Raw genomic sequence first — 17,602 nt, 5'->3', positions numbered from 1 at the left:
TTCTTTTTAAAAAAATGTCCTCCCTTTCAAAGAAATGTCCCCACAGTGTCCTTCATTTCTAAAAATAAATCCAACTTTCTAAAAAAAATGTCTCCACTTTACGAAAGTCTTTTTTCTTAATATTGTCATCACTTTATAAAAATACATCTACTTTTGAAAAGTGTCCTCACTTTCCAAAAATGCTGTCACTTTTAAAAAATGTCCTGTTTTCTCTAACATTGTCCTCCCTTTCGTAAAGTGGACTCACTTTCTAAAAATATCCTAACTTTTCAAAAATGTCCTTTTTATCGTACGATGCCCTCACTATTTAAAAATGTCTACTTTCTAAAAGTGCCCTAACTTCCCAAAAAAGTCTTACTTTTTAAAAATGTCTTTTTTTATTTACAGTGTCCTCTCTTTCTAAACATGTCCCCACTTTCTAAAAATGCCTTTTCTTGTGTCCTTCTTTTTAAAAAATGTCCTCCCTTTCTAAGAAATGTCCCCACGCTGTAAAAAAACCCAACCTTTCCTCACTTTCTTTGGCACAGAAGAAGAAGAAGAAGAAGAAGAAGAAGAAGAAGATATCAGCTGTTGATCACTGACATGCGGTGAGAGTCTGTCATCACTGTTTAACCAACAGAAGCTGAGTCTGCAGTTCACACTCAACTTCTCAACTCTGTGTGTGTGTGTGTGTGTGTGTGTGTGTGTGTGTGTGTGAAGCCATTTGGTGGTTTTCTGGGGAAGGTGAACCGCTGTAACCTCAGCATTGCTCCATTTGAGTGTCAACCACTCGCTGCAGAGTTCCCATGATGCTCCACACTCACGTCTCTATGTGTGTGTGTGTGTGTGTGTGTGTGTGTGTGAGAGAGAGAGAGCAACATTTGCTGCGGTGGAAAGTTTGAGTGCAGTCAGTTGGCTTTGTGGTTGAAACCCTCTGTGTGTGTTTCTGTTCTTGTTCCTGTGACATTGTGAGGACCAGTACACAGAGACCTGGATGTGAGGACATGTCGTCTGCTCCCATCATCCTCTCCCTGTCCAGTGAAAACCACGTATCTCCAGATGTGCTGATGTTGAATGTTTGTGATGAACTGAGGGATGAAGAGTTCCTTTATGTGCTGAGAGAATCCTCGTCCTTCAGATAAATAAACTCTTTTGGATCAGCTGGAAAACTCGTCGTCACAAAGCTGAAAACAGAAGCAAAATGTTGTGTATCAATGAATGCAGCAGTTGTATTAATCCAACGACATCAGACCGAACACTGACTGTAATATCTTTACAAAGTACATTTAGCTGACTGCGTACTCTTCCTCAGGTGAGGTGTTGACTGCAGAACTTGTAATGTAGTCGAGTATTTTCACTGTGTATTATTAGTACTTTTACTTCAGTAAAGGATCCAATTACTTCCTCCATCACTGCTTCAGTGTGCCAGCTGTGGTCACACACACTGTCACAGTTACCTTCTTTTTAAACTCCAAACTGTCCTCTCTGTCTTGTCTCCTTTCACTTTCAGTCTCTCTTGCTCTCATCCAGTCAATTTAAGTATTTATGATGACGTCACGCGGCCCTCCTCCTTCACCGGACTCCAAAGTTCCCTGAAGGAGGAAAACTCTCCAGAGAGGAGAGAGGGAGGACAGACAGAGACAGAGGAGTCAAAGAGGACAGACGTCAAAGAGACAGATTTTCTTTCCTTCTTCTGTGGTTTTCTTTGCAGTTTTGCAGTCATGCTGGACACGCTCACCTTCCTCCTGGAGAAGCTCTTCCTCCTCGCGAACATCAAGCTGTCCAGCCTGTTGCCTCCGCTGCGCGGCAGAGAGCGCGGAGACGCGCCGCTCACCAGGCGCTGTGAGCGGGACGAGTCTCCTCCGCAGCCCGCCGGAGCTCCGCAGAGGTTCCAGCGGGGAGACCTGCTGGAGGTTCCCCGGACTCTCTTCACCCACTTCGGCATCTACCTGGGCGACAACCGGGTGGCGCACCTCATCCCGGACATCCTCCCGGTGCTGACCGCCGACAGCAAGCAGATCCAGGAGATGGTGACCAACACGCGGCTGCTGCTCGGGGTGCTCTCCAAGCGCGCCAGCATCCGCGTGGACTCGGTGGAGGACTTCGCGTACGGAGCCGGGATCCTGCTCAACGCCATGGACCGGGCGGTGCGCCGGAGCCCGCTGTCCGGGGAGGAGGTGGCCCGGCGGGCGGAGCGGCTGGTCGGCACCGTGTCCTACAGCCTCCTGTGGAACAACTGCGAGCACTTCGTCACCTACTGCCGCTACGGCACGGCGCAGAGCCTGCAGACCGACCAGGTGAGAACCGGCACCGGTGCGCTTTTTACGCATGTGGTCATGTTTTTACGCGCGGGGCTGCAGGCGGATGCTTTGATGTGGCTGTTGCGCGCGGAGGTTTAATTGATGTGATGGTTCTTTGTGATTTGTGCTTCTCACACTGATGCACTCTGCGCACGAGACACAGCAGCTTGTTGTGACGCAGAGCGCCGCAGGAGGATGGAGATGTTTCAAGGGTTTCACTGCTCAGGTCATCTGCAGTTGTTTATGTTGAAATGGAAAAAAGAACAAACCAAAACCCAACATGAATTTATCCAAAAGTCATTTTAGTTATTTGGGAACATTTTGGAAACTGCATCTAAATTTCCTGCAAATTTTCTGGTTAGTGAAGCGGCACCTTCATCTGCGCTTTTACGCACCAAATGAGCTTTAACAGAGAGAGTCCAGTGTGTGTGTGTGTGTGTGTGTGTGTGTGTGTGTGTGTGTGTGTGTGCGCTGCCTCATAAACTGCAGAAAGCTTTAATGAACCAAATTGCTCCTGTTCTGCCAAACTCTGCGTTCACTTCAGTCTGTTAATGAGCTCAGCTCTGTGAAGGTGTTTTTATTTTCTGCATCTGCATGAAGAGATCATAAAACAGTGGCCCCTGAGCAGAGATATGCAAAGGGCCCCTCCACCTCTTCTCCTGGGCCCTGCAGGCTGGCTCAGTTCAGTCCATGTGCATCAGCTCTAAAAAAGTGTTGTTTACTAATATTGTAGAATTAGGGAGGAAATATTTGGCTCAGTGATGAATCCTCAGTGAGTATAATCAGGTCTGAACTGCAGCACAGTAAAGCAGAGACATTTTTAAAAAGTTTTTAAAAAAATATTTTTTTTAAAAAAATATTTTTTCCAACAAAATCCTGAATGAAACATATGATCAAAGCAGTGACAGCTGTGAGCGCTCGGTACCTTTCCATCAAGAGTTTGAGACTTTAACATTTCAGGTACAAAGCTTGAAAACAAACAGGACGCAGAGCTGCTGCTCCACCTCAGCTGTGAGGTGTGAGTGTTTCAGCATGTGAGTCTGTTTTTTAAACGAGAGGAAAATCTGGGTCGCTGCTCGGAAAAGTCCTGAGAACAAGAGCTGCATTCAGCTCCGAGCCGCCTGCCAGAAACCAAACAGCAGCAGAGAGTCAGAGTCAGGCTGATGATGATGATGATGATGATGATGAAGGAGGGCAGCACAGGGAACCACCGCTGACGCTTGAGAAACACTTAGAGCTGCTCTGAAGATGATCCTCAGAGACTCGTCTGGCTCTGCTGTCGGCTGCATGAAAAACTAAATGTTTTAACCAGTTTCTGAAGTCGCTGCTATTTTTGTTTTAATTTGGAAACAGACGCACGATGAAGTGTTTAAAATCTTTTTTATTGTTCAGACAACATTCTTTAATCCAGATGATTAGAAGAAATAATACAGCTCACTAAAAATCACGTGTGTCTAGTTTCTGTTGCATTTTTGATGAGTAGTCGTGGTCAGTTCTATTCTCACTGTGTTTCCTGTGGCTGCTTCACAATAAAAGCCTCCCATGTTTGTCCAGCTTCTTTTAATGTGAAGCAGCAACGTGTCGTGTTAGCATCAGCAGTGACTGAAGCCAGGGCAAAACGTTCGTTTAAACACAAACACTGACGCGCTGCCTTTTAATATGGCGGGGTTGAATTCAGTTGACGTTTACACTGCAAAAGCAAGTGTGAAGTAGAAACAAAAATTAAATGTACAGGTAAAGATCTGACAGAATGTGGTTTATATACACGTTGCTGTTGATTGGATAACACCTCTGACACACACACCAAACAAGAGGAATTGTATTTTAACGCCTGTTGAAGACCGAACACCTAAACATGCCCCAGCTCTGATGTCATCAGGCTTGTTGCAGATGAACTGCGCCTCATCTGGACAGTAGACCAGAGCAGGCGGCTGCAGCAGGAGGCGGTGACAACAAGCTGCGGTGTAGTCGGACAGTTTCCAGCAGCCTTCAGTCCGTACAGGAAGTCACAGACACACTAACATCCTGTCTGATATGATGTCGATTTGAAATGTTATCGGACAAACAAAATCAAACTCTCTGCAGTTCAACTAAAATGAAGAGTTTATCTAAAACATCATCTTGTGAGTCAACATCTGAACCAATCAGCTGTTAGATCAGGTGAGAGCCAGGTGTTTCCCATCATGCTCTGGGTGAAGAGGAGCTGCAGCGCCTGGCTCGCACCAGATTATCTCCGTCCACTTTTATATGATATCAGATCAAGTCAGGATGAAGTCAGACACAAAACTAACCAGCATGCATTGTGCGGCGATCACCTAGTCAGACGGTAACATGTTGCATCACTTCCTGTCAATCCCTCATACGTAGGTCGGTTATTTGAGTCTAGCGCCAAAATGGCGGACTCCGCCACCAACAGTGACACAGAGTGTATAATTAGCATAAACAACATCATAAATGAGGTTTGATTTAAAAACAAATCTTCAGGATTAAAAGTTTAACGAGTGCATAAAGTGATGTACTTTAGTTTTAAAGAGACAGTGTGTCCGACAGTGAGGATTACAGATTACAGATTACAGATTACAACCATCTGAAACTCCTCCTGGCCTCTCTGAATAAAGATGTTTCATGTTAAAAAAAGTTAGTGTCTCCAACGCTCTCATCGTGGAGAGGCTGTTCACTACGGTGGCTGATGTGAACACATGAATGTCTCTTTCTAGAGTCAGTGTTTGGTTTGTCCGTTCTGGGCTACTGTAGAAACATGGCGGTGCAACATGGTGATCTCTGTAGACGAGGACCTGCTCCCTGTGGACATTATGAACGTCTCATTCTGGCGTTAAAGAATCTCAAACCACCGTCATGTTTAGTTTTTGGACGCCTCTTTAGTTTAAGTGTAGAAAGGGAGGGGGATGGGAGGGGGATGGGAGGGGGTGTCCTGCGTCTCCACCCTGCAGCCACATAGAGAGTTTCCCCTGATCGAGTTTCACTTCCTGTAATTGCTAACCTAAACATCTGACCTGCCTGCAGTCTGGCTGTCTGCGTCTAACAGGTTCATTAGAGGGGGGGTGGGGGGGGGCAACAGGAGCTCCTGCCGGGGCCTCAGGGGGCCCCACCATAAAATAAACAACAGGTCAATTATATCCTTGATTCTTTCACTGCAAGTTTACTCAGAGAGAAGTGAGGGTTTGATACAAGGAGGAATCAGTTCAGCCTCGTCACATGGTCTGCATCAGCGGGCAGAGGTGGAGTTTTAAAGGTGAAACATCAGAGCTGCTTCTTGACCTACTTACTGGGGGAAACCTCTGGGAAAAACTCGAAGGTGAACCTTGACTGTTTTCTCTGATTCTTTAAAACCATCTCTGCAGGATACGTTTGACTCAAACCTGCACTGTGTTGCTTTGGGAAGATAAAAATACTCTTTGCATCTGATTTCAACAGGACCGGATCAAACCTCGAGGAGCCTCTCTTTGCAACAACAGCTTTATCTCAACAGCACATTTCTTACATTGGGGCAACTCAGTGTGTTTTACATGAATAAAATCAAAAGGAGCACCACATGAAAATATAATTTCAAGACAGTACGAAGTTCAAAAAACAGTGAAAATATAAAAAGACACATAACAGAACAAAAAAATACCAAACGGTTCATTGATCGATCAGAACGATTGCTTCAGTTGGCCAATTACAAACTTCTCAGATGTGACTGATGCTTTTCTCAGTTTTACATCATGCTAAACCGAAAAACTGTAAAATTGTCTTTGTGTTTTGAATTGTTGGTCGAACAAAAAAACATGTTTGAAGACGTTACTTCAGACTCTTGAAGTTGTGATTGACATTTTGACTTTTTATAAAAATAGTCTCTCTAATCGCCGCCCCACCTGGCTGCTAATCTTTTTCAGACGTCATCACATCTTCGGAAAGATTTCCTGTTGATTTTGTTTTAACAAACTCCTCCTGATTCTTCAACCAAAGGTTTCATTAAATTGCCTCTTTAACGTGACTTTATACGTCATTATTTATTCTCTTTCTTCCAGTTCTGTGAGTGGCTGAAGTCGCTGATCCGGGACCAGCGTAACGTCCTCCTGACGGCGCTGCTGGGTCTCCTGTCCATGGCGTGTTTGGGAGTTTCCTCCAGCACCGCCCTGCCCACCCTCCTCATCCCCTTCACCCTGTGGATGGCCAGCTAGAAGCTCCTGGGCCACCGTTAGTATCAGAACCTCACTGCTGGAACAGTACGGCCATGTTGGAACACTCACAGACAGGAATTAGTCATCTGCAAACAAAATGACTTTCATACTACGTTTTACTACTAGTAACACAAGAAGGACTGAAGCGACGTGATGTGTTTATATTTTCTGTTTGTTAAGAGTGAACAGAAGAAGAGCAGGGTGGTTAGCATGAGCAACTTTAGCATGAGCAACATTAGCAACCTGAACTAAACCGATCAACAAAAGACATCTGCTTTGTCAGAAAACATCACCTAATCCCGCCCACACTGTTTGATTGACATGTGATGATGAGCACTCAGCAACAGAGACAGCTTTATATCAGTAAGGACTCAGACTTCAAACTGACGTTAAACTCACCAAAGATCATTCAATAATTACTGCATTTTACTGCAGCTTTTATTTTGAAGGAGTGATTGTGTTGTCTTCCAATATGGCAGCACGTCACATCACATGATGCATCTGGACACAGAAAACAACATAATTCATATTTCTTCTCTAATGCACACATAACGTCAGCAAGGTTTCGTCCTGATCGGCCGTCCAGTCCACTTACATAGATTAAAACCATCAGTCAGGTTTAGGATCATTTGACTCAGACGAGATTTGGGCGCTAATTTATATCCAAATTTTAAAGGATAAATCTGGTGGTATCTTACCCTGTAAGTTATTAATACTCCGTCAGTCAGTCAGGGTCGTCAGATCCAAAGAATCAAAAGGGTTTTTCATAAAAATGAATCCAAGCTGTGAGGATTGTTTTAACAGGTTAAAGTTGTGTTGTGTTGGTGGCCTGAAACTTGTCCTCGAGTGTCATGAAACAAATGTCATAACACATAATTGATTTATTATCTGAAGCCTAATTTTTATACAGTAATATTCAGACTGGTTTAAATAAACAGTTTGACTGTATTTCCTGATCTTTGCTGAGCAACAGTTTGTGTGACAGGAGCTAAAGGCCCGTCCCAAATACAGGCCTGTTGAGTTCAGTCATTTAAGCAAATAATAGTCCGGGGCCACTAATTGAAACGTTATGGTATTCTCTAGAGTTAACCGTTTAACGGACATCCCAACACACAACACTTTTCTACACTTAACTGAAATTCGAGGTCTGTGGCGGCCATCTTGACTGTACTAAAGCACATGACACACTGTCGCCCGGTGAGGCTCCTTTGTAAATACCTGTAGATATCCTTCACGACCTGATTGTTCTCCAACAGTCAAACCTTTGTACAGAATTGATTTTTTAAGACGCTGTAACACTTTATATGTTTTCTATGTAAATAAAGGAGAATTCTGAGATTCTGAGACGTCTCTGGTGATTTCTTTGTTCTCAATGATATTATATGTGCTCTTGACAATGGACAGCGTTGTGCTGCCTTGTTTGGTGACTTGTCTAAAGCCTTTGACACAGTTGACAATTCAATTTTAATAGATAGACTAGCCTCTGTAGGTCTAGATCAGAACACTTGCCATTGGTTTACATGCTATCTTACAGATAGAGCTGACTCTGCTCAGTCCACCATTTTGAATGTCACTAAAGGTGTACCACAGGGTTCAATATTAGGCCCTTTACTTTTCATGTCCTATATTAATAACATTGCCTCTTTCAATAGTGGCTGTAAGGTACATTTTTATGCCGATGATACGGTGCCTTATTCATCCTCCTCCACACTGAGGGGAGCCTTATCCACTTTGCAGAACGTTTTTGAGTTGTTCCACTTTTTGAACATTAACTTGTTTTAAATGCAGCAAAAACAAAATTTATGCAATTCTCTAGATCCCGCTTTATGGAGGAAGTTCATTTCAAAATTAGCACTTGGGACGGCTCTGAAACAGAAAGGGTATCCTCCCGTAAATATCTTGGAGTTTTTATTGATGAAAAGCTCTCCTTTAAACCTCATGTTGATGAGCTAGCAAAAAGCTTAAGGATGAAACTTTATAGAAACAGATCATGTTTTTCATCTGAAAATAGAAAGCTGTTAGTACAACTTCCTGCCTTTACTTGATTATGGTGATATTATTTATTTGCTTTTGTTTGCATATAAAGCTATCATTTTAAAGCTTACTTGACATCGCTCATTGCATGGTGTTCTAATCTCTATCGGACAAGATCTCAGGACTGGTCAGTCCTTGAGGTGCCACAAGTCAAATCTGAGCTGGGAAAAACTGCCTTTAGCTACTGTGTGCCTGGCGCCTGGAATGAGTTCCAGGAGACTGCTGAACTAAATGTCCCTGGTCTCCTTGAACATATTCAAAAATCTGTGTCATGGGCTTGATGTTGAGGTATGTGAATGTTTTAAGTACTGATGTTTTATTGCTTTTTTATTTTTCTTTAAATTATTTTTATTGCTTAATTGTTTGTATTGTTTCATGATTGTAAAATGTATGTAACCAGGGCACCATTGAAAAAGAGAGCTCGGGCTCAGTGGATTTCCCTGGCTAAATAAGGGTTAAATAAAAAAAATAAATAAATAAATCTGATGCAAAATAAGTCAAACTAACAACTCAGTGAAGAAGATTTGCAGCTTATATTGAAATTCTACGTTTGTACCACATTTTTCTTTTCACTAACTCAAACCAATAATTTAAATGAACCATCATTTGGACAAAAAATATAAGCTGGCATGTGTTGAGAAATAAAAGTCTATTTTTCATCAAATGCAATGTTTGGTGTCCAAATGAATGAGTATTAAGATTAAATAATGAGAGAAATTCACCAATAATTTTTGAAATATACGTGATTAAGATAAAACAATCTGAAATAAGCTATCACATTATCAAAATAATAATTAAAATCATGAATTAATTTACATCAACATCTTATTCAATTTAGCCAATAAAATCAAAATAAAGCAGAAAGGTATATGTATAATTAAAAAAAAAAAAGAAAAAGAAAATTACTCAGTTTCTGAGTTTGGGTTTTGTACATTCTGTTATCACTGAGGGTTATTTGGTAAAATCAAATCTCTATAAAACACTTTCTCAATATAATAATCACAATGATAAAACATTCTTATATTTTATAATCAACAGTAACTGTATTTTTTCTTTGTGCTCCACAATAATGAATGTATTTTACTGTCCCACATTAGGAGCAGTGTGACTGACAGTTTCAGGTCACTTCAAGAAGTCTTACTCACGGAAACATTGAGCACAGTCCTGCAGTGATCTGTGGCCTTTGTCTCCCTCTGCTGGCCGACTGCAGGAACTGCAACAACATGAACACAACATGTGGAGTCCAGACAGAAAACATTCACAGAGCAGAGGTGTAAACTGGCGACAGAAGATCCTCACAGAGAGGATCAAATAGACAAAAACAGGTTGAATACAACAACAACAACAACAACAACAACAACAACAACTATTCTCTTGTTGCACAATAAATCGTCTTCACCCAGAGGTCAGCTGGCTGCAGGACAGTAGGATTTAATGTAAATTACACAGCTTGAAAATGACGTCATGAAATTCAAAGAGTTACAAAAACACTTGAATTAAATGATAATTTTTGTCTTTTCGTTAACACATAAACTAGTAGTGAGAGACTGTGTGCTCCCACAAAAACAACCCCACAGGTCCCTCCTCTTCCTGTGTTCCCCACTGCGACTTCCTTGACTTTAAAAGTGATGTTTTAAAATGACAAACATCAAATGTGTGATTCATGGCACAATTCAAACAGGTTCAAAACATTATTAACACCATAAGGACACAGTGGCAGACGGGCAGTGTCAAAGTGGCTCAAAAAATGGATGTTGAAGCCACTGTGACGTCACTCAGTGGTTTGTGAACTTTTATTTTAAAGCCTCGAGTTCAGCATTTTGGCCGTCACCATCTTGGATTTTTGGAGCCAGATGTGACCATATTTGGACAAAAAGCTTGAGCGAAACATAACGCTAGCTTGGTTAGCTTGGCGCGTTTACAGCTTTAAGTCTCATGTTGTGTTCATGGCAAACACAATGTGAATTTTTTGCATCGTGTTACTTGAGTTTGAACATGAGAATATTTTGTGTTGACTCGCATCATACACACGTAAAATCGCCTAATCAGTGAATGAACTTCGGCATCAGACGTCCTCTGAGGATCTCAATGCTGATTGGCTATCGCAGCACAAATTGGTCGCTGAAGTTCAGATTTGTCAACTCTCGCAAATGAGCGTATACAGGAAATCATGCTACTGCTTCATTTGTGCAGTTCGCTTCATGTGCGTCTCACTGCCCAGCGGGATTTCACATCTGATTGCGTCTTTACATTTAATTCACTCATGCAAATAGTTTTATTCGCACCCAGTGTGAACACAACATAATACTAATGCTAATGTTGATTTTTTTTTTTTAATGAACTGAAGACATACTAAAATAGTGACAGCTTGGACTACCCCGTGTGACTCTGGGGTTACACCATGGTTATGTTACCTAGCTACTGTTGTCGCTGTGGTAGCCACTCGTCAGCAGACGGCCTACACCTGTCACTGTAAGCAGCCAAGCCTTTGTTTATGTGAAACTTTAAGCCTTAATAAATATAAATAGGTGAGTTCTATATAAATTCAGCCCCCGTATAGTTCTCATGAATTGTTTTTTGCACCAGGCTGTAAACATGTTTATTTCTACATGTTAACATGGAGGTCTGTGGGCAGCCAGCCTCTAGTGGACATCAGAGGAACTGCAGGGTTGGGCTCAGTGTTCAGCCCTGGAGTCGTATCAGAGCGAGGGACTGACTGACATATGTGGTTGTATGTGCTGCAGGACTTGTTGGGTTGTGATGTCATAAACCCTGCAGGTGCGTCCGGGGGTCAGGTGAGCTCACAGCTCAGGTCAACAGGCCTCTCTATGTGAAATACTGCGTTCATGATGACATCATCAGGGTAATTAATCCTGGCTGTAATCAGCAGTGAGTTTCCCTCTCTGTGCTGCAGCTGCTGTGTGGAAACACTGAGGCGAGTTGAGAAACGGCCACACTGACGTTGCTTAATGCAAATAATCCTGATGGTCCAGCAGCTCTTTGTTCGGAGGGTTCTGGGAATGATTCAGTGAATTCCCTTCCCTCTCTCCTGTGTCCTTTACACTTGCAACCTCTTCCTATCCACTACTGCTTCCATTTTTATGTCTTCCCTTTCCTCTCTCATGGTGTGATGAAGCCAACAGATCCTCATCATCTGTGAAAAGCAGAGATGCAGTTCTAAGGTCCCCAACCCGGTGGCGAGGGACGACCCTGGCGGAGGCCGACACACACCGAGAACGTGTTTGACTTGTTGCAGAGTGTGTGGACACAGCTCTGAGGGAGCAGAGGTCTGGTCCACCAGGTGTGTGACAGGCAGCTTCCACTTTAATAACTGTTTGTTTTGCCCATGTTTGTTGGGTAAATCTCACAATGCCAGCGTGCAGCAGCCTCTGGGGCACTGACTAATCCCCTCTGCTCCTCCCACCCTGACAATAAAACCACCTATGAGGAGACGGCTCCTCTCCTTCCTCTTCGTCTTCCTCTGTCACCATGTTCCCACTGCAGCTGCTCGCTCTGTTCTTCATCTCCACACCCGGACCTGAGTCCAGAGACAAGAGGAAGCAGAGGGAGGAGGAGGAGGAGGAGGCAGACGGACGGACAGACAGGAAGTGTGAGCTGACCCTCAGGAGAGGAGACCTGCTGGAGGTTCCCCGGACTCTGTTCACACACTTTGGGATTTACCTGGGTGGAGGCAGGTGAGGCGGACGCTTCGTGAGGAGAAGTTTCACATCACCTTTCAACATGACTCCTTTCCTCTGTCCTTCTATCCTTTCCTTCCTCCACTTCCTGTCTCTTCCTTTCTGGTATTGTTACCTGTTTCCTTTCTTTTCTTTCCTTCCTTCCTTTCCTCTCTTGTCTGACATTTTCCTTTCCTCCTGCACCCTCTTTCCTTTACTACATGTTTCCATTTCTTTCCATTCTTTTCTCCTTTGTCATTTCCTTTCCTTTTACCTCTCTTATGTCCTTTCCTTTCCTCTCTCCTTTCCACTCCTTTCCTCCTTTCCTCTTGCCACCTATTTCCTGTCATTAACTACTTGCATTTTAATTGTTTTTGTCTCACTTCCTTTTATTTTCCTCCCTCCTTTGTCCCTTTCATTTTTCTCTCCTATGTCCTTTCCTTTCCTCTCTTCTTTGTCCTTTCTTTTTCTCCTACTTTCCTTTCCTTTCCTACTCCGTCTTTATTTCTCTTTTCTTCTCTCCTATGCTCTTTTCTTTACTCTCACAATCTTTCCTTTCCTTAACTTTCCTTAAGTTTTATTTTCTTTCCTTTCTTCCTTACCATGTCCTTTCTATTCTTCTCATTTCCTTTCCTCTCTTCTATGTCACTCCTTTCCTTCCCTTTACTCTCTGGTCGTCTTTCCTTTCCTTTACTCTCGGGCCTTCTTTCCTTTCCTTTCCCACCCTCCACTGTCTCCTTTGTCATTTCCTTCCCCCTGCTCTCTCCCACTGTCACCTCTTTCCTCTCCTTCCCTCCAGAGTGGCTCACTTCATCCCAGACATCATCCCCATCATCTCCAGTGACCAGTACCGCATCAAACAGATGGTCACCAACACCAGGCTCCTGCTGGGAGTACTGGCCAAGGTACCAACACTTCCAGTTAACTTAGGCTCTTAAATCTGCTCCACCTTTGCAACCTCATTTAAACAAGTCAGATGAAACACAAGTTTTAGAGACGCTGGGCTCGTCTGTGTCGCAGTACAGTTCCAAGTCATCTGAAGGACACAAAGGAAACTAGGAGAGAAATACACGAGGACAGAAGAAGAAAAGTTGTTTTAATCCAGAATATGTTGTGTCTGTCGTCCTCAGCGTGGCAGTGTGAGGGTGGACTCAGTGGAGGACTTCGCCTACGGGTCGGAGATACTCGTCAACACGATGGACAAGGTGACTCCAACCCAGTCTCACTCCAGAGTCGAAATATGGCGCTTGGGTGGTGACTTCAGGTGTCAGACACCAAGAAAAAAGCCGTCCTTTCATGTCGGCATGATAGGCAGCAGGTTGGCGGTAATGTATAAGGGTGACCAGCGGTGTCAGGGCGCAAACACAGCTGGGACAACGACAAAAGTTAAGGCAGCAGACGTCTGAGTACTAAACGTAACCACGTGTGTGTGTCGGCTAAACGTAACCACGTGTGTGTGTCGGCTAAACGTAACCACGTGTGTGTGTGTGTGTGTTGGCTAAACGTAACCACGTGTGTGTGTGTGTGTTGGCTAAATGGTGCTTTGCTCCAGTAAACATCGTCATATTTCTTGGGTGAAAGTAAGAATATAACAGTTCTGTCAAGAAGCACAAAGTAGCAGAAAGTAAATGTACTTAGTTACCTTCCCCACTCAGTAGTAATAGTACTAGCAGTGATTGGAGTAAAGTAATCCAGTTACCTGACCTCTCCTGTGTGCAGGTGTGCAGCCGGCCGGCGCTGCAGGCGGAGGAAGTGGCCAGGAGGGCGGAGAAGCTTCAGGGCCATGTGGCCTACAGCCTGCTGTGGTACAACTGTGAACACTACGTCATGTACTGTCGATACGGCACCGTCCTGAGCTACCAGACCTTTCAGGTGACGCTTGACAGACAGACTGAAGGATAATCTCAGCTCAGTCACCTGAAGACAATATTGGCATCGTATGTTTCTGCAAACCACGGATATATTACTTTTATATGTTTTAAAACAGCTGTTTTTCAGAGACCTATCGCTGAGTGTACAGCGAGGAGAGTTCCCTTAAAAGATGGTATTTAAAGCTATAACATGATCTCGTCTGAACCATAACCAAGTGGTTTTGTCTCTAACCCGACCACATGCTGACCACAAGGTTCAACATAGCTGCTACATTATAACGTACAGTGTAACGTATCCATGGTTCACAGACACGTACAGTGCCAACACCTCTCCTGGTGATCATGGGCTGGCTCATCACAACCTGAACCTCTTTAATGTCTGAGTATCCGAAGATATACAACATGTTTTATGTCGTAGATCAGAAGAAAGTTTCTCATGAAACATTTGAAATAGTTGAATAAATGAAAGACGCTGAAGTGCACTTTGTGGTAAAAGTAGATGTAACTTGAGATGTGTGATGTCGTGCAGTCTGAGTCTGAGTTTGAGGGTTCATGTATAAAAGTCTAGTTTATAGACATTTGTGACTGTTATCTCATTTTTGATGACATGGTGCACATTTCTAAATTATTTTGTATTTATTCAAACTGCTAATTATCAAACTTGGTGACAAACAGTATTCTAATCAGAGAGGAGGTCTCATCGGGGGGTTAACAGGTGTCTAGCAGTTTGTTTTGTGTCATCTCATTTCCTTTCTTCTCTCCTATGTCATTTCCTTTCTTCTCTCCTATGCCATTTCCTTTCTACTCTCCTATGTAATTTTCTTCCTTCTCTCCTATGTCATATCCTTTCTTCTCTCCTATGCCATTTCCTTTCTTCTCTCCTATGTAATTTCCTTCCTTCTCTCCTATGTCATATCCTTCTTCTCTCCTATGTCATTTCCTCCTTCTCTCCTATGTCATTTCCTTCCTTCTCTCCTATGTCATTTCCTTCCTTCTCTCCTATGTCATATCCTTCTTCTCTCCTATGCCATTTCCTTTCTTCTCTCCTATGTAATTTCCTTCCTTCTCTCCCATGTCATATCCTTCTTCTCTCCTATGTCATTTCCTCCTTCTCTCCTATGTCATTTCCTTCCTTCTCTCCTATGTCATTTCTTCCTTCTCTCCTATGTCATTTCCTTCCTTCTCTCCTATGTCATTTCCTCCTTCTCTCCTATGTCATATCCTTTCTTCTCTCCTATGTCATTTTCTCCTTCTCTCCTATGTCATTTCCTTCCTTCTCTCCTATGTCATTTCCTCCTTCTCTCCTATGTCATATCCTTTCTTCTCTCCTATGTCATTTTCTCCTTCTCTCCTATGTCATTTCCTTCCTTATCTCCTATGTAATTTCCTTCCTTCTCTCCTATGTCATATCCTTTCTTCTCTCCTATGTAATTTCCTTCCTTGTCTCCCATGTCATTTACTTCCTCCTCTCAGTGTCATTTCTTTTATTTTCTCCTATGTCATTTACTTTCCTTTTGTTACTCCTATGTCATTTCATTTCCTTCCTTCTCTCCTATGTCATTTCCTCCTTCTCTCCTATGTAATTTCCTTCCTTCTCTCCTATATCATTTACTTCCTCCTCTCAGTGTCATTTCTTTTATTTTCTCCTATGTCATTTCCTTTCCTTCCTTCTCTGCTGTGTCGTTTCCTTTACTTTCTTCACTCCCATGCCATATGTTTCCTTTCTTCAGTCTTATGTAATTTAATTCCCTTTCTCCACTCCTTTTTCATTTCCTTTCTTTTTTTCTCTTTCCTATGTCAGTGTTGAGGTTCAAACTGGGCTGAAGTTGGTTTCAAAGACCAAATTTCATTTCAGGCGTCTGGGTCACAAAAACTTTTGACCCAAACTCAGAGTTAGAGACATCTTACGATATATGAATCACCAAGAACCAGCCTATCAGCTAAAATCTTTAAAGAACTGTAACATACAACATACTGTATATATTGCACTGTACAGGATACATAGTTGGCACTGTATATATACTGTACTCAGAGTAGATCTCCGGTCTTGCACACTCACTGGTTGTTTCCACAGACTGGTTGCGGCAGCGGTGTGACCTTTAGCTGTGAGCTGTTTATTTCCTGCAGCAGATTAATACTGACCACAGATCAGACCAGCCTCCCTCTTTAATTAGGCTAAGCCTTGTTGTTGCAGCAACAGTCAAGTTCAATGAAAGCTCTATTGTTTGTGTGGTTTGGGTCTCAGCTGCTGATGGTTGTGTCAGAGCAGCTCTTAATTTCACATGAGTGAAGGCGTGACAGAACATTCTTGTGAAAGAGACGAGCAAACAAGACTCTGGGTTTGAGACTGACGGACAGAATGATGAAGAGGAGGGAGAGGAGAGAGGAAGACTGAGGAGACAGGAAGTGGACAGTGTTACTGCTCCATCTAGTGGCTGATCCCTGATAATGTTCACTTACTGTTGAAACCAGAACTGTATTTTATGACATCATGAGAGAGGCTACAGAGCAGAGCCATCCATGCAGTCTCCAGATAATCTAAACACGTTAATAATAATGTATTTCCAATTTCTGTATCCAATCATCTACAGTATCTCTCCATCCCCATCACCCTCTCTCTTCTTCTCTTCATCAGTTCTGTAAGACAGTGAGGAAGCTGTTGCTGAGTCGGCGTGTTGCCAAGGCGACGGCGGTGCTGGGTGTGTGCCTGCTCCTCTGCCTGGAGGCTGTGACCGCCTGCTCCGCCACGCTGGCCGTCCTGCTGCCCTTCCTCATCTGGATGGCAGCATGAACACATAACACTGAGCCAGAAACACCAGCAGAGCAAATAAACTCTCTGTTTAGATGAAGATGTGTCTCGTCTGCAGTCTGACATGATGAAGAACACACTGGATTAATCTGTAATACTGACACGAGTCTAATAAAGAATGTATTTTTGACTGTGTGGTGTTTGCTGTGCTCCTAAAATCCTCTGTTTAAATAATTTCATTTGTCAAACAGTTTAATCATCAAAAAGAAACCTTATATTTCAGGGTTTTAAGGTTTCCTGTGTATTAAGATCACAGGAACTACAACTACGAACTACATTTCCCATGTATACTTGCATGACAAAGCACAGGTGTGCTTGATGTATTTAGAAACTCTGGAGAGACAGTTTATCTAATTAAGGTCCAGAGACTGAAAACTTTATCATTTAAAAAGGAAAGCATTTTTTGCCTCAATTTTAGACAATGCACGCACGCAGGAATTTTATGTTTTTATTTTTTTTATTTTATTTTTTAGTTTGGTAGATTTCATGTTATTTCTTTTTTTTTATTGGAAAATTAAATTAAGTATAATTTTATTTTTGTTTTTTTTATTTTTATTGATTTTTAGTAAAATTATTTCATTTTTATAAATTCAATTATTTGAAATTTATTTGATATTTAGGTTAGTTATATTAATCATTTATATTTAATATTATATTTTAATATATTTATAATTATAATTCTTTTTTTATCATTCTTTTTATAATTTGTTTATTTTAATTTTGTTCAGATTTTATGTATTTTTTTTTA

The 17,602-nt window shown here is 42.4% G+C and overlaps 2 protein-coding genes across 2 annotated transcripts; both read left to right on the top strand.

The window, feature by feature from the left end:
- The first annotated feature begins 1,546 nt into the window (after window positions 1–1,546).
- Window positions 1,547–7,807, top strand: LOC117272810 (lecithin retinol acyltransferase-like). Its single transcript, XM_033651882.2, has 2 exons — window positions 1,547–2,276; window positions 6,311–7,807. Exons 1-2 carry the CDS (start codon window positions 1,701–1,703, stop codon window positions 6,461–6,463), a joined length of 729 nt encoding a protein of 242 aa, XP_033507773.1. The 5' UTR covers window positions 1,547–1,700; the 3' UTR covers window positions 6,464–7,807.
- A 3,895-nt stretch (window positions 7,808–11,702) lies between these two features.
- Window positions 11,703–16,984, top strand: LOC117245752 (lecithin retinol acyltransferase-like). The gene is made up of 5 exons (XM_033609233.2): window positions 11,703–12,192; window positions 12,974–13,079; window positions 13,305–13,379; window positions 13,894–14,046; window positions 16,681–16,984. Exons 1-5 carry the CDS (start codon window positions 11,987–11,989, stop codon window positions 16,834–16,836), a joined length of 696 nt encoding a protein of 231 aa, XP_033465124.1. The 5' UTR covers window positions 11,703–11,986; the 3' UTR covers window positions 16,837–16,984.
- Window positions 16,985–17,602: the final 618 nt, after the last annotated feature.

This window comes from Epinephelus lanceolatus, chromosome 22, assembly GCF_041903045.1.
Source record: "Epinephelus lanceolatus isolate andai-2023 chromosome 22, ASM4190304v1, whole genome shotgun sequence".
NCBI classification, from domain to species: domain Eukaryota; kingdom Metazoa; phylum Chordata; class Actinopteri; order Perciformes; family Serranidae; genus Epinephelus; species Epinephelus lanceolatus.
The sequence above is the reverse complement of the archived record's forward strand: the minus strand, read 5'-3'. Positions and strand labels throughout refer to the sequence as shown.